This window comes from Lycorma delicatula, chromosome 4, assembly GCF_047948215.1.
Source record: "Lycorma delicatula isolate Av1 chromosome 4, ASM4794821v1, whole genome shotgun sequence".
NCBI classification, from domain to species: domain Eukaryota; kingdom Metazoa; phylum Arthropoda; class Insecta; order Hemiptera; family Fulgoridae; genus Lycorma; species Lycorma delicatula.
The window spans coordinates 67,349,324-67,364,532 of NC_134458.1; the positions used below are offsets into that span (position 1 = coordinate 67,349,324).

The following is a 15,209-nucleotide window of genomic DNA, read 5'->3' on the forward strand; positions in this document are numbered from 1 at the left end:
ATCTAATAAAAAGCAAATAAGTTGGATTTGAAAGTATGGTTAAGTTGTTAACATTAAAAATCACAAAAAAAATTAATTTCTACTTTGACATTCTTGTGGTAAAAAAGAGCAATAAGCTCATGTAAAATATACTAAAACAAGATTATATACTCATTAAATTTCTTCTAACTGAAAAAAAACTAACTTACACTCACATTTACATTCACAGAACCATTAAATATTAAACTTTCAAATAAAATACTACATTGCAGAAGTGAGCAAAAGCTTAAGCAAAATAGTTGTAGGTTACTCTACATAAGTCAAATAATGAATTGTCATACATCTAATGTTAAGGACAATGTTTTAAATTAGAGGAATAATGAAAAAAAAGAAACCTTTGCTCAAATAACAATAATAAAAGTCTTAAGTTATATGCTCCTAACTTCAATTAGCACATAATTACCTTATCACATATTATCTTACATCAACACATATACCATATGCAACCACCTGCAAATAAAGAGTTATGTTTAAAAGCTAATTACTAGCAAATTAAATTGTACATTTAAGGATAAAAGCCAAATACAAAAACTAAAAAACTCTAGTGAAATACTTCTAATATCACTTATTAACAACTCAAATCAATGACCTCAAAATCAGGGTACAATGTCAATTTTTCTACGCAACATATGTTAAAAATCACAGGGTTAAAAAGTTTAATAATGACATACAATAATGGTTACTACAAACCTGAAGTGTAAAATAAATAAATTTCTCTTTTTTAATACTTCTGGTTTCAAAAAAAATCTGAAGCAGTGCTCAAATAATATTGCCTGGAGCCAAGTTCCATGTATGTGGAAACAGTGTATTAGCTCAGCTAACAGGATTTGGAGCTTGGTCTCCAAGTAACTAAATAAGTTCTGTTGAGAAATATAAGCAGTTAATCTTTTGATATTGAGTTGTAGGTCATACTATTTCACCAAGAGATGTTTAAAATGATTTTCTGTCCTCTTGTCCATAAGTTATGAAACAACCAAATAGGCTAAAAATAGTAATCCACCAAATCTGTCAGAAAAATTAACTCTGTAATAAGATGTTCAGTGAATCACAATTTATTTTAAAATCAAAGTTGCAAAATAAGGAACATCATACTTACAAAATTACAGCAAAAGTTAGTTTAAATGTAATTTTGAAATTAAGTAAAAAATTTAAAATAGAATCTAAAAAAATATAACTTATTTTCATAAAAGAAAGCAAAATACATAATTATACACAAAAAAAACCAATACTTACAAGAATAATAGTAGATAAATGGGCTGTAATTATAGCATATACACCACCAGAGGCACCGACTAAAGATGTTGTTGGATCAAAGACTGATGTTCCAAGAGAACCAGCAAGAACCCCGGCTAAATAAATAATCAGAACACGCCACCAATGATGAACCATCTCCAGTGGAATTCCAAGCAATAACTGAACAGTTACATTGACAAATAAATGAAAAAAGCTGCAACAGAAGATTAAAATAAATATTTTTTTGTATGCTGTACCTATAAAAACATTTTATATATATATATATATATTATAATACAAAATTAAATATATTTTATTGGCAAACATTACCTAAGAACAAATCAAAATAGCAAACTTAATGTAAACTTACTAATCTACATAAAGCTTTCTGAAACCGGTTTTTCATCATCAATTATAAAATGCTTTATCAAGTAGTCATTATCATGGCTACTTATGGAAGTTGATAACTGTCATGATCATTACAACCCATGGAATCTAAAAGCTCTTTAAATAAATCAGTAAATTTACATTAATATTGTTATTTTTTTAGGTTCACAAGAGATTTTTGTTAATAATTATTAACTGTAACACACATAGACAAGTTTTAACATATATATATATATATATATATATTTACTTACATTCTTCTTATTCCTCCTTTTATTTCTAACAACAGCTGACTAAAGTCAACTTTCTGCCAGCCCTATTGAAAATTAGAATCTTTAAATTAAAAATTCCACCATTCTACTAAAATGAATCGAAGCAGAAATATATGAGTGTATGTGACCATTTCAATACTAATATTACACAGCTAGTGCCAGTTCAGTAAAAATTATATGCCAAAAGAAAATTTAAAATGTCATGCTGGCATATGCGCACGCTTATGCTAGAGGTAATCTTTTTCTAATGTTTCTAAGATGTATAGCAATTAACAGGTTCCTTACAGGATACCATTTTATGGATTATTTTATCACTAGACTTCCAAGACAAATTTTACTTAGGTGTTGTCAATACTACGTTTAGAAACATATATATAAAATATGTATGCAACAGAAATGGATCAACAGAATTCTTCTGCAACAGAATGTTTCCCTGGTGCCATATTTTTCAATAAAAATTTAATGTTTTTTTTTTCTTAAATAACAAACCCAGTTGAAATGGAAATAGAAAATAAATCTCCCATCTAATGGAAAATTTACTGTCATATGTACAATGTTGTCAAAACATAATTAATATGTAATGTATATCAACTAGCAGTGAACAAAGCAAGGAAGAGAGCACAATCTTGCCAAACTTCTTTTAGGTATTGCTTATGCACAGGAAGTTATTGCCTGAAATGAATCTAGCAAAATCAGACTCCCTTATTATATCCACCATCTAGTGACAAATTAACAAAAAAAAAAATTAATAAAAGGTTTTTTCATTATAATTTCACTTCAATATTTGATTCAATTTTAGCACTGGATTTGTAATGAAGTCTAAACAGTGTGCCTCATGTTTCAACAAACTGTAGTTGCAGAAATATCATCTGTATAAAGTATGAGAAACAGAAAATTATAAAATTTAATACTCTGAAAATTAGAAAATCTATTTAAAACACTATGGCAAATAATTCTTCAAAATTTGAAATAACAGGATATGGATTTTACAAATTGTAATTGGTTAAAGTATTACTTGTAAAAGCAACATCATTAAAAATATGCCCTTTTTTCAGAATCATCTCTCAAAAAGGGTTCGAAAAATGGTTAGAAGCAATTAACAAGTATTAAACTGAACAGGGTAAATTTTAATTTATATTTTATGAAAATCAGGTTGTCCATTTTCAAGATCTTTATTCTCAAGCATGTCAGTATATATTAAATTGAATAACAGGCTAATCATACTTTATAGTAATAATAATTATAATAATAATACAAGGACAGTTCAGAAAGTAACCTACATTTGGCTATAAATAAAAAACCTGCAATAGATAAAAATATTTTATTATATACAACTTAAACTACAGCTTATAACTCAATTTAATATAATATAACTCAACTATTTTTCAACCTAGCTGCCATTTAAATTCAAGCATTTTTCATAGCATTTCACTAATTTACAAATAACCTTTTCATAAAATTCAGCTGCTTGGGTACTAGCCTACCTTTAACGGCATTTTGAAGTTCGTTGTCATCAAAGTGCTGCGACGATGCAAGCTGCTACTTCAGCAGTCTACTGTGAAACTTTGAAGAAGCTTAGGCAAGCCATTCAGAACAAATGTCATGGTATGCTGTCATCCGTTGTTTTTTTTGCATGAAAATGCTTGTCTTCTCGATGCTTGCTTGAAGAACTCAAGAACTTCAGAATCAATTCCAATGGGACATTTTTGATCATCCCCCATATAACCCAGACTTGGCGCTGAGTGATTTCTATCTCTTCACTCACATGAAGAAATGGCTTGTGTCACAGCACTTCAATGACGAAGATGAACTTTAAAATCCTATGAAAGGTTGGCTAGGTACCCAGATGCTGAATTTTATGAAGAAGGTATTTGTAAATTAGTGAAACACTATGACAAATGCTTGAATTCATATGGCAACTATGATGAAAAATATTTAAAAGTTGTCGTTTTTAATTGTATATAATAAAATATTTTTATCTATGCAGATTTTTTATTTATAGCCAAACAGAGGTTACTTTCCAAACTGCCATAATAATAATAATAATAATAATAATAATAATAATAATCACTCTTAAGTTCAATGTAATACTTACTTGGCGTGAACGAACATGTAAGTAAAAAATCTCCATATTTCTGATCGCTTAGATGGTGTATATAATGTTAATTCAGCCACAGGGCCAAATCTAAATGGTCCATCAGTAAAGCCAGCATATTTACTTTTTGAACTGAATAATAAAGAATATAAATCATACAGAAAAAATGCAATCTGAAAAAAAACCATATGAATTAACTTATTTGAGTAAAAATCCTTTTACACATATATCACAAAAAATAATAATACAACAAACTTCAGGATACACAGTAAGCTAAGGTGCACATATCATTTCTATACTGTTTAATTCTAACATATGTATTTTCGTGATTTGTTGGCCAAATTCATTTTAGAATGGAACTCTCTCTCTATAAACTAGATTCTATAGAATTGAATATAATTCTACCATATCTAATCCAGAGATGCATATAATGCAATAAAATCAGTTGCTAGTTTATAAATTTCCGGTTGAGTTACAAAAAAATTAATAACACACTTTAAGAAATATGTCAGACTAACTTTAATACCTGAGCAAACTAACTGTACAAAAAACTAATAATTAAACTACAATGAAAGGCATATTTCAAAGGTGACTATTAACACCTTTATTCTGATCACAATTTGGATAAAAAAAAAATCCAGTGTATAATGAATCAGTAATTGATAATTGACAATCTAGTACATGGTAACCATCACTCTACATACAGAGTTTAACGTTAACAAGTTAAATAGTGATTAATTTAATACCACATTTATTCAATGAGAATGATAGAAAAATATTATTTTCTTTAATTCACCACAACTAAGTAGCCTTGTTTTTTCACAAGTTTAATTTTGATGAGTTTAGGTTACTCTTAAAATGATTAAAGGTGAGTGACAAACTGAAAATCTTCTTTTCCATCAATTAAATTAAGTTTAAAGCAGAGTTTTACTTTTATTTCAATGTATTACATTTTATACTAATAATTCCAAGTCTTGTTCTCTCTATTACACTTGATAATTCAACAAAACTTGAAACATTCCAAGAAATAACTTCCTACAAAGAGAACGATTTTATGAAATCTTCTTAGAAAATTTAATTTTAAATTACACTTCACAATCAATAACTGTTGTGGGAATCAGTTTCTCCATGTTACATCTGAAAGGAATTCAATATAAACATTTCAAGAGAAAAATTATGATAACAGTATCATTCAGGTAATTCCTGAAACATGGTATAAACTTATCCCTGTCACTGTCTTATTCAATTATAGTAGACTAGCAGCAGGTAAATGATTCTTGGTTTATTTTTATTCAACTTCATTCCATGAAATCAAAAAAATTTTTACTGTAGCTTTTATTAAAGTAGACCACTTTCAGACACAGAAAATTACGTTATGAAATAAACCAATATAGTCATCAGGATTGCTGTCGACATCGTGCCTGAAGTTAATCAATATTTAATTTATGTGGTTTCAATGAGTAAAAAATATTTCTTTGTTTATAATAAATTAATTACAAATGATATTACTTAAAGATAATGTAGGTAGTTATTTTGTATATACGTGTCAATTCTTAAGAAAATTAATAGAGTATTAGACTAAACAACAGATTGATGAAAAAGAAAAACGTTGAATTAGGAAGTAATAATGATTTGGCATTCAATCTCTATTAAAACTTATTAAAATATAGATTGACAATAACACTACCAATTTAAATTGTTGAAAGTTTACATGATTATATAAAATTATTATTATAACCCTAACATGAACATTATTATTATTACATCAACATGAACACAAAGACCTTTACTATTTACTATTTTTTAGAGATCTTTACTATTTTAAGTTTCTATCAATATACATGCAAATATTATGAAACATTAGTTTTAAACATTTTTTTAATAAATATAAAAATTGTTCTTATAAAAATCTCTGTTCATGTTAATTTTTACTAAGCATTTCCATTTCCTATTTCATTTATTTATGTTTTTAAAAATATAACCACGATAATCTTTGATTTAAGAGAGGTAGGATAACCACAAACAATCTGAGAACTGTTAAACAACAAAAATAATAAATGCATGATAAAAATCTGGTTTTTCATACTATTTTATATGTTAAGCGCCATAACTAACAAGTGTTAAGTGACAACATGATTCACAATAACTACCAAAAATTGACTAAGCCATTCTTAAAAATAACAAGCATCCCCCATTGGGCTTGCTAGAAGTTCATCGAATAAAAACTGCAGTTTATATTAGTATACCAAACCTACAAAAAAGCAAGTAATATTCAGCCTGTACCTGACACTTTCATTATATTCATTAAAAGGATTGGGTGTACAGTTAATTATTAATCTTAGAAAAATCAACTCTTACTTGTACCTCTTATATCTCTGGTATTAAATGCATCAAAACCTCAAGAATGATTGGAACAGGTTGTCAACCAAGATATTAATGTATATTTATCTATACAGATTTAAATTGATAATAATTTTAAAGAAAGGATTTTTCCTTCTTTTTTAATAAGTAATTTTTTAAGGAAATGTTTTGTATAATTTTTTTATACATATTATTTAGGATAATGGCATAAGGATTTAAGTAACAATTAAAATTAAAAAAAAGAATCTATAAATATTATTGTTTATCCGTATTTTATTTGAATGGCAAACAATTCTCAATGAAGTAAGGCATATCAGGACATAAAATAATCAGAAAATCATCAAATTATTGTGGTAAGTTACCAGTGAAACTTCACCTGACATCATTTCACTTCAGAGACTGATGGAATTTTATTAAAAATGGTTTAGGCCATCGCCATTTTAATCTAACTTCATATTCTTTAATTTCAATCCTTCAAATTACTCTCTGAAATGTCTTAGATATTAAGGAATCACCAGATAATGATATATCTGTATAAATGATGAAGATTTCTGCCCTAGCCAAGATCAAAAAATGAAATGTTACCTGGCACAAAATTTTCTGAAATTAATTTTTTTATCTATTACAAGCAAATAAATGAATGAAATAAAAATTATACTCTATACAAAATTTGTAACAATATACAGATGTATTTTGACACAATTCTGATATTAAAAGAAGGACATGTACGAGCATCATTTAATTTTTTCTTAATAAACTAATAAATGTATTAAATATTACAAAAAATACACAATTACGTACAATGTATTATGTTTAAATTTATTATGTAAAAAATTTATCATCTATAGCAGCCTAAAAGACAGTGAGGTACTGTGGAACGCCCTATTATACATACAGTATTATTGTGGACAGTAGTATCCACAGGAAGCAACAATTATTACATAAGTACATGTAACAGTACACACACATACATAAGTATATTAATCCCCAATACCATTATAGTCATGAATCCAGGAACAATCAATCTGACAATACTTGAGAAAGTTATTTTTTGGTTTGATGGAATAAATTTAAAAACTGGGAAGAAAAACTTTAGTTAAATTTTAAAACTCAGTTCCTTGATATGAACTGATAAAATCAAACATAAAATGACATTGCAAAGCAAAAGAAACCCTTCACAATGAATCAAAAGTTTCATATTTAACTACTTCACTGGTAGTTTAATCAGTAAGCAGTGTCTTGATAGTTTGAGATTCCACAAAATCCAAGCATCACAAAAAAATGAAATGCTGTATATAGATATATACACACATGCAATGAAACTGAACAATTGGAAAATACTAGCTTTTCCATTAATTTGATTGGACTCAAATAATCTACATCCATGGAAAAATTTATTACAATATTTTACAAGATAAAAACATCACACCGAAGATCCAGAAGAAAAGCTGAAAAAAATGTTCTCCTGATATTATAAAGTCGAGTGACTAATAAGTCACTTGACTTTATCTAAGAAAATTTTGATGTAAAAAAATTTACACAAGGAACCGATCTTCCAAGAACAAATAAAAAGTGATTGACAGTTTGAAATGACAGATGCTTCAGTTATTGAAATGTTTTCAAGAATCTGGGCTGGGTAGTTCAAACACTAGAGTAAACTAAGACAGAACATGAGATCAACTGATTGAATGCTTTATTCATTGCTAGATCTTGAATAATCTTTACCAATATAAACAAACAAATAACAGTTTTTAAAGATACATTATAAAATTACAACAAAAAAGTTATAATGAAATATAAAAAACAGAAATGAATAATCCGGCAGTACATTATAAAACAGAATAATACTAAACAGAAAACGAAATATATTTATAACATAAAAAACAAGTCAAATAGAAAATAACTTCATCAAAAGAAGTTCGATAAATCAGCTTTTAAAAACATAAATTTTAAGGAATATAATTGCATTCAAGAAATGAAAACAGGAAGCATTTAGCTAAAATTAAGAACAAACCATTCAGCAAAGGACCTGCAAATAATTAATTTAATTCTTTTATCAATATTCAAATAGATAAGTAAAAGAAACAATTAGTATATCCTTCTACGAGTCGGAATAAAACCCCTTAATTATTTAAGTAGGTGGAGAAACCCAAATACCAGATTACAAATGAAAAACCAACTTAAAAGGTTTATCGATTTAAATTCCAAAAATAGATACAATATCTTTGCAAAGTACTGCAAAATCAAGTATGAAACCTGAAGAGGTAAGAGAATCTGTCCAGCCCAGCAGACAGGAATATACTACGGCAATACACTTAATTCCAGATGGCTTTAATAGCAAATCAAGAACAGTCAGTCGAAGAGGAAACATTAAAATTTACATCTCGTACTGCTTCAATTTTGTTCTTTAAAGTACAATGGTGACATATTTGGAACTCATATACGAATACATAATAAGAGGATTAGCAAAAAACTATAAAAGAAGAGAATTACAGTGAGAGGGATCAAGTCAATGAAACAATAGGCATTTTTTCATGTCTATATTGTTCTAGCTCTGGAATGGAATGCAAAGTTGGCAGGAGTCTATTACTCCCTACTTTATCGCAGAACCTGGACAGAGTCCCTTGCTGCTGGATCATTCTAATCGGGCTTGTTTTTAAAAGGGTTATTTTTTAATCTCGGATCTAATTTTTCAAGTTTTGTCTATTATTATTTTAGTGAATTTAAGACGGATTTAATTGCATTCCAATCCGTTGTTAAACCAGCGTTATCGAACCCATTTCATGGGCCGACCGCGGAAGGCTAGGCTTATAAAGCCTGTCCTCCCGACGTAATTCCCCTTCAGACCGTCCACTGAAGTCCTTTCGGTGCTAACTCTTTAATAGGCTAGCAGGAATACGCCACAACGGGGCACTAGCTATAAGGAGGGAGCAATGCGTCCCCTTTTCCGGAGGAGTCGCAATTGCTGGGATATTTTGTCTTACTGTAAGTTTTTTTTTAAATTTAGACCGCGTTTTTGTTTTATGCGCGACTTACCGTGTTTGACGTCTTCAAACTATATAACTCGCGACCCCGGAAACGCGTCTGACGCACTATTCCGTTTATGGCTCATGCGATATGGAGGCCCCTAAGCCTGGTTTGTCGATTTTCGGCTACCGCACCGCACCATCACGGTGGTTCGTCCAGTACGGCGTGAGGCCGCTTCCTTACAACTGTCGGAGTTGGGTCCTCTCGGCAGATGTCCCGAAGATGACTGTGTTGGGACACAGCCGCTCTCCCGAACAGTCTGCGCGCCTGCGCCACCCCCACCTCGGACACGGATTGAAATCTCGTTCTAGCTCTGCTGGTTGACAGCAACAACCTCAAGATGTCACCACGATGATAAATCATTCATCTATTATAAAACTAATGTTTCTTAACAAGTAGAAAATATCAACACCGATAACCACTATGTTCAGTCAAAAATATCAATCGAATTCTTATGTTAAATTGTCCTGAAAATAATACAAGTACTGATGAAAAAGTGATAGATACCACATCAGAAGGAAATATTAATCTTAGTGCAAGGGCAGCAATTTCAAAGTCCTACATAAAACAACCACAACAAATCATATGAATGAGAGTTTGTTAAAAAAAACTGGTACATTTTGTGAAGAAACAAGCTGATGTGAAAAATTAGACTAAGCCTACATTTTGTACTATTCTAATAACACATACTTTTTAAAAACGTATTCTATTCCACTTAAGTACAAAATCAATTAATTACAGTTTTTTTTTTGGGGGGAAGACTTGTTTTTTTGCAGCTATTTTACTAATCTTGGGTATCTTTTTCCTCAAGATACCAATAATATACTGTACTAATAACCATACTTGAAAGCAAAAAATCAAAATTTTATAAACCAATTCAATTCCAACAAATTGTTCTTACATTATAAATATTTACATAACACCTAAAACTTTTCACATTTTTCTGAATTAAAAAAAGTATTTAATTTCATACCTCTATAGTACTAACAAGTAACATACAAATCGGAGGAGGTGAGCATGTATATTCATCTTCATATTCTCCATCAGTAATATCTCGATGAGTCTGAATTTTTCTTTTTCTAGGAACAACTGTATGTTTTATATAACGGTTTAATGTTCTATTGATTAAACGCCTTCCGATATCACTTTCCATCAAAATTACAAATTCATCAAAATCAATGAATCCATCTGAATTTACATCAAATTGTTTAACTATATTTTGTACAGCATGTTTAGGAATGTCATTGGTAAAATTAGGACCATTCACTTGATTGTACAGCTCTCTAACTGAAATCTTCCCATCATTATCTGCATCATACTGCAACAAAACAAAAAATGCTTTGTATCATTTCAATAACAATACATTATTGATGACAATAAATAAGAGTTCTCTCTTCAGTGTTAACCATAAAATAATACTCTACATAAATAAGACAAAAATTTGCATTTACTGAAAAACATGAAACTACAAAAACATTCATTATTAGTCATTAATTTTTTATTGTTTATAAGATTAGATTTCAAAATTAAATGGTAAATAAAATTTATAGCAGAATCTACAGTTGAAAGAATGTAGTTTCTTTTGCTCTTTTGTTTGTACACCCACCATTTTTTAAATCATATCGATCCAAATGACCATTTTTTTATAACAAATTTCTGATTTTTCTATACAACTCACCACAAAATGTACCCTAAATTATTATAAAATGCGTTAAGTTAAATGTGTCTTTAAGTATTTCATTTTCCAGACTGTTAAATAGTTTTTGTCAGGTAATCTTAGTTTTAGTGGCTATGTGGATGGTAATATACAAAAATCTAAACAATTAATTACAGCGAACAAAATTCATCATAAACTGTTTGTTAATGTGTTTTAGAATATATGACAATTACAAAATACATAAATTGCAGCTTATTTTGATACAAGACTATCAGTCTCTACATTATACTTTGTGAGCAAGACATGGCATTCAGTAGTAAAGGAAAGATCAAAGTGTTTTGATGGGTAAATAGCAACAAAGCAGACTGAAATTACTTTCCTCACATGTTTTCTAAATTGTGGCATTATCTTTCTTTATAAAACAAATTTATTCAATAAGAATTTAATTAAGAATTTCTTTGTAAAACCTATTTGACTTTTGGTTTAATCTTCTTGGCTTTGATTTTTTTTTAGGTTTTTCATTATCTCAGTAGTTAAATGTTTTCTTCTTTTGTTTTTACTTAACACTTTGTGCTCAAATTACTATCATCCAAAAGTTATTAGGCATTCCTGATACATACACAATTTTTCATGAATAAAATGGATTTACATACTTTTACATTTATGTTTATTATAATTAATTATCATGATATCTAATTAATATTCCTCAGTACAATTCAACAGATTTATCCATTTATCAGTTTTTTATTCATTACATTACTGTACTTTGAACTGACATTCTTATTAAAAAATAGAGTAAAAAAATACTTTAATATTGTCTACATTATTAATTTAATTTTTATGCATACTATTATTTTTTCTAATATTTTGTTGTATTACTTATTTTTTCCTAAAATTCACTTTGGATCCGAGAAGATTATTCAGTGGTTTGATCACTCCTTCTTAAGCATAAATTCTTCTTAACAGAGTACAGGTTAAAGTAACTCATCTGTTTGTAAACTGGAGTTCAAAAAATGTTTTATAGACATTTTGTGTCCAATTTTCTGCACATATTCTAACTCATATCAGGATGAAGTGTTTTTCCAAGTATTTCCATTCTGTTGTTTTCAAATAGTCTATAAAACCCAGATTCAAAAAACTGATTACTGAATGAAAGAAACATACATATCACATCGAAAAAAAAAGTATATATATATATATATATATATATATATATATATATATATATATATACACACACACACACACACACACACACACAAGGACTATTTTTTTTAAGTAAGGTCCAATTTGCTGTAACTATGTAAATTTTGTATGGCCATCAAAATGTGCATGTGCCCCGACTCCCAGCATGCCTTGCACAAATTCAGACGACATTTGCAGTCGTAGCATCACAATATGATTTATATTGTGAAGTTGAAAGCTTTCAAATAATTGAACAGTCTGCTGATTAAGAAATATAGCATGCGATTAGATTTTTGATTGCAAGGAACGTGTCAGCAGCGGTCATTTATCACCAGATATGTGAGATTTACAGGCCTAATTCAATGAGTGACAACACAGTGCATAGATGGGTAAGACTGTTCAAGGACAGGTGGGACAATGTCCATGATGAACTGCAAACGGGCCGACCTGTAATTACAGATGATTTAGTGCGTGAAGTTGATGCAAAAATTTGTGAAGACCAGCAATTTACGATTTCCACTGTCATTAATATTTCCACAAGCTTCACGGTCAGTACAATACAAATTTTTTTCTGAAATCTTGCAGTTCTAAAAGCTGTGCTCACAATGGGTTTTCTGACTACTTTCTGAAGAACACCAAAAAAGAATGACTAGGGGTTTAACACTTTTTACCTGATGCAATGAGAAAGATGAACTTTTAGACCCCATTGTCACAGGGGATGAGGCATGGGTTTGTCACATCAAAGCAGCAGTCAATGGAATGGCAACACACATCTATAGTCAAAGTAAAAGCCAAACAGACAACATCAACATGCAAGATTATGGTAATGTGTTTTGGGATAGGTGTGATGTCCTGTTAGTCAATTTTATATCAAAGGGACAACAATAAACTCAAATGTGTACTGCAAGACCTTGATGAAACTTCAGCATGCCATACAGAGAATAAGTGACGTGTCATCTGGAGCTTAGTTACTGCATGACAATGTACAAACTCTATCTGCTTCTCAAACTGAGTTGATTCGATCTTTTGGATGGGAGCAAATGGAACACCCACCATACAGCCTGGATCTTGCGCTGAGTGATTACCATCTGTCCTGCTACCTGAAAGAGTTTCTCAGCGGTCAGTGGTTTGACACTGATGAATAAGTAAAAACAACAGTTGAAGACTGAAGACTGGTTGTCTTCACAGGCAGCTGACTCTATGACACGGGTATAAACAAATTAGTAAAACGCAATGATAAATGTTTAAACAAACATGATAATTGTGCTGAAAAGTTGCATAAAGTGTAAAGAGAGATAAAATATAAGAGAAATAAAAAAAAAAGTTTGACAATCTTTACTAGTTTTGTTTGTATTTGTATTAAAAAATGAACCTTATTTTAAAAACCTTATGAACCTTACTTAAAAAATAGCCCTCATATATATATATATATATATATATATATATAAATATATTTATGAACAACACAAAACTATTGTTATTGGAATATTTAATTTTAACTTTATTTTGTATACTCACGAAAAAAAAAACATTTTCCTTTAACTGTATTTCATATTTTAATTACAAAGGCACAACAAACTTCCAGGAACTTGACTGCAACTCACTCGGGGACCATGACACACAGTTTAGGAAACATTAATAAAATCAATACTAATAACATGTAAAACACCATAATTAAGTGGCCTAATTTTATATGCACAAGATGTTTCTCTTGATTACTTACCTTCTTAAAAATAGTCAGCCAGTGCTGAAAGGAAAAAAAACAAAAGAATAATGAAAATTTTACATTACAAGAGTGCATAATTTCATTTAATAACAAAGAAATATAATATACAAACAACATTTGTTCATAAAACCAAATATACTTTAAACTTATATATATATATATATATATATATATATATATATATATATATATATTTGTTTGCTAAACCACACACATATATATATATATATATATATGGTAACCAGAAATTATTTAATCTTTCCTTCTACCATCACCTGTGTTGCAATCGCAGCTCTGAGCATGCGCACCACATTCTCTCATTCATTAGCTTTTAATAAACACCATTACAAGTACAGCAATGTTTGTTTACAGTAGATTAAACATCATTCAAAGTGTTTAAGTCAATCAGGAATCCTGTCAATTGTGAAATCAGGGTAGTTATCAGATTATTAAATTCAAGAAATGTCAAACCAACTGAAAAAATGTATTCATTTTTCCTTAATTTTCTTGCAATCAAAATTAATTCTTCAGAATTAATTTTTGGCTAAGTGATCCAACTCATTACATTATATATTATCCTATCTCTCTGGCACTGCATAAGGCTAGGTGAATTCAACACATAAAATAATGTGCATTACTGAGAAGACTATTAATTATCTCGAATAGCAAAATAATGTGTTAGTAAACCCATGTTAAAGAAACATTTTGATACACCTGTCAGAACAGTTCTACTTTCACAGTTTCCTTATTCAACCAGGCTAATACATCATTTACCTAATACAAGTTCTTTTTACAATTATCCCATTGGGGCCCATTGAAAGTTACTAGTACTGCAGAGACACTACTGTTTTTTTTTGTCTTCAATCATTTGACTGGTTTGATACAGATCTCCAAAATTCCCTATCTAGTGCTAGTCGTTTCATTTCGGTATACCCCCTACATCCTAACAATTTGCAAGACCCTACATCCCTAACAATTTATTTTACACATTCCAAACGTTGCCTTCCTGCACAATTTTTTCCTTCAACCTGTCCCTCCAATATTAAAGCGACTATTCGCTTTAAGTCTGTCTCTTCTTTCAACTATATTTTTCCAAATGCTTCTTTCTTCATCGATTTGCCACAACACCTCTTCATTTGTCACTTTATCCACCCATCTCATTTTTAACATTCTCCTATAGCACCACATTTCAAAAGCTTCTAATATTTTCTTCTCAGGTACTCCAAT

At 29.5% G+C, this 15,209-nt stretch overlaps 1 protein-coding gene across 3 annotated transcripts in view; it reads right to left on the reverse strand.

Moving 5' to 3' along the window:
- Positions 1 to 15,209, reverse strand: part of LOC142323495 (rhomboid-related protein 2-like) — a 45,533-nt gene that overhangs the window by 10,891 nt on the left and 19,433 nt on the right. For all 3 annotated transcript variants that reach the window (XM_075363231.1, XM_075363230.1, XM_075363232.1), the window contains exons 3-6: positions 13,980 to 14,003; positions 10,388 to 10,732; positions 4,027 to 4,199; positions 1,273 to 1,486 (exon numbers count right to left, since the gene is read on the reverse strand). In XM_075363231.1, the coding sequence (XP_075219346.1) occupies positions 1,273 to 1,486; positions 4,027 to 4,199; positions 10,388 to 10,732; positions 13,980 to 14,003 (756 nt within the window). The remainder of the gene's footprint in view (positions 1 to 1,272; positions 1,487 to 4,026; positions 4,200 to 10,387; positions 10,733 to 13,979; positions 14,004 to 15,209) is intronic.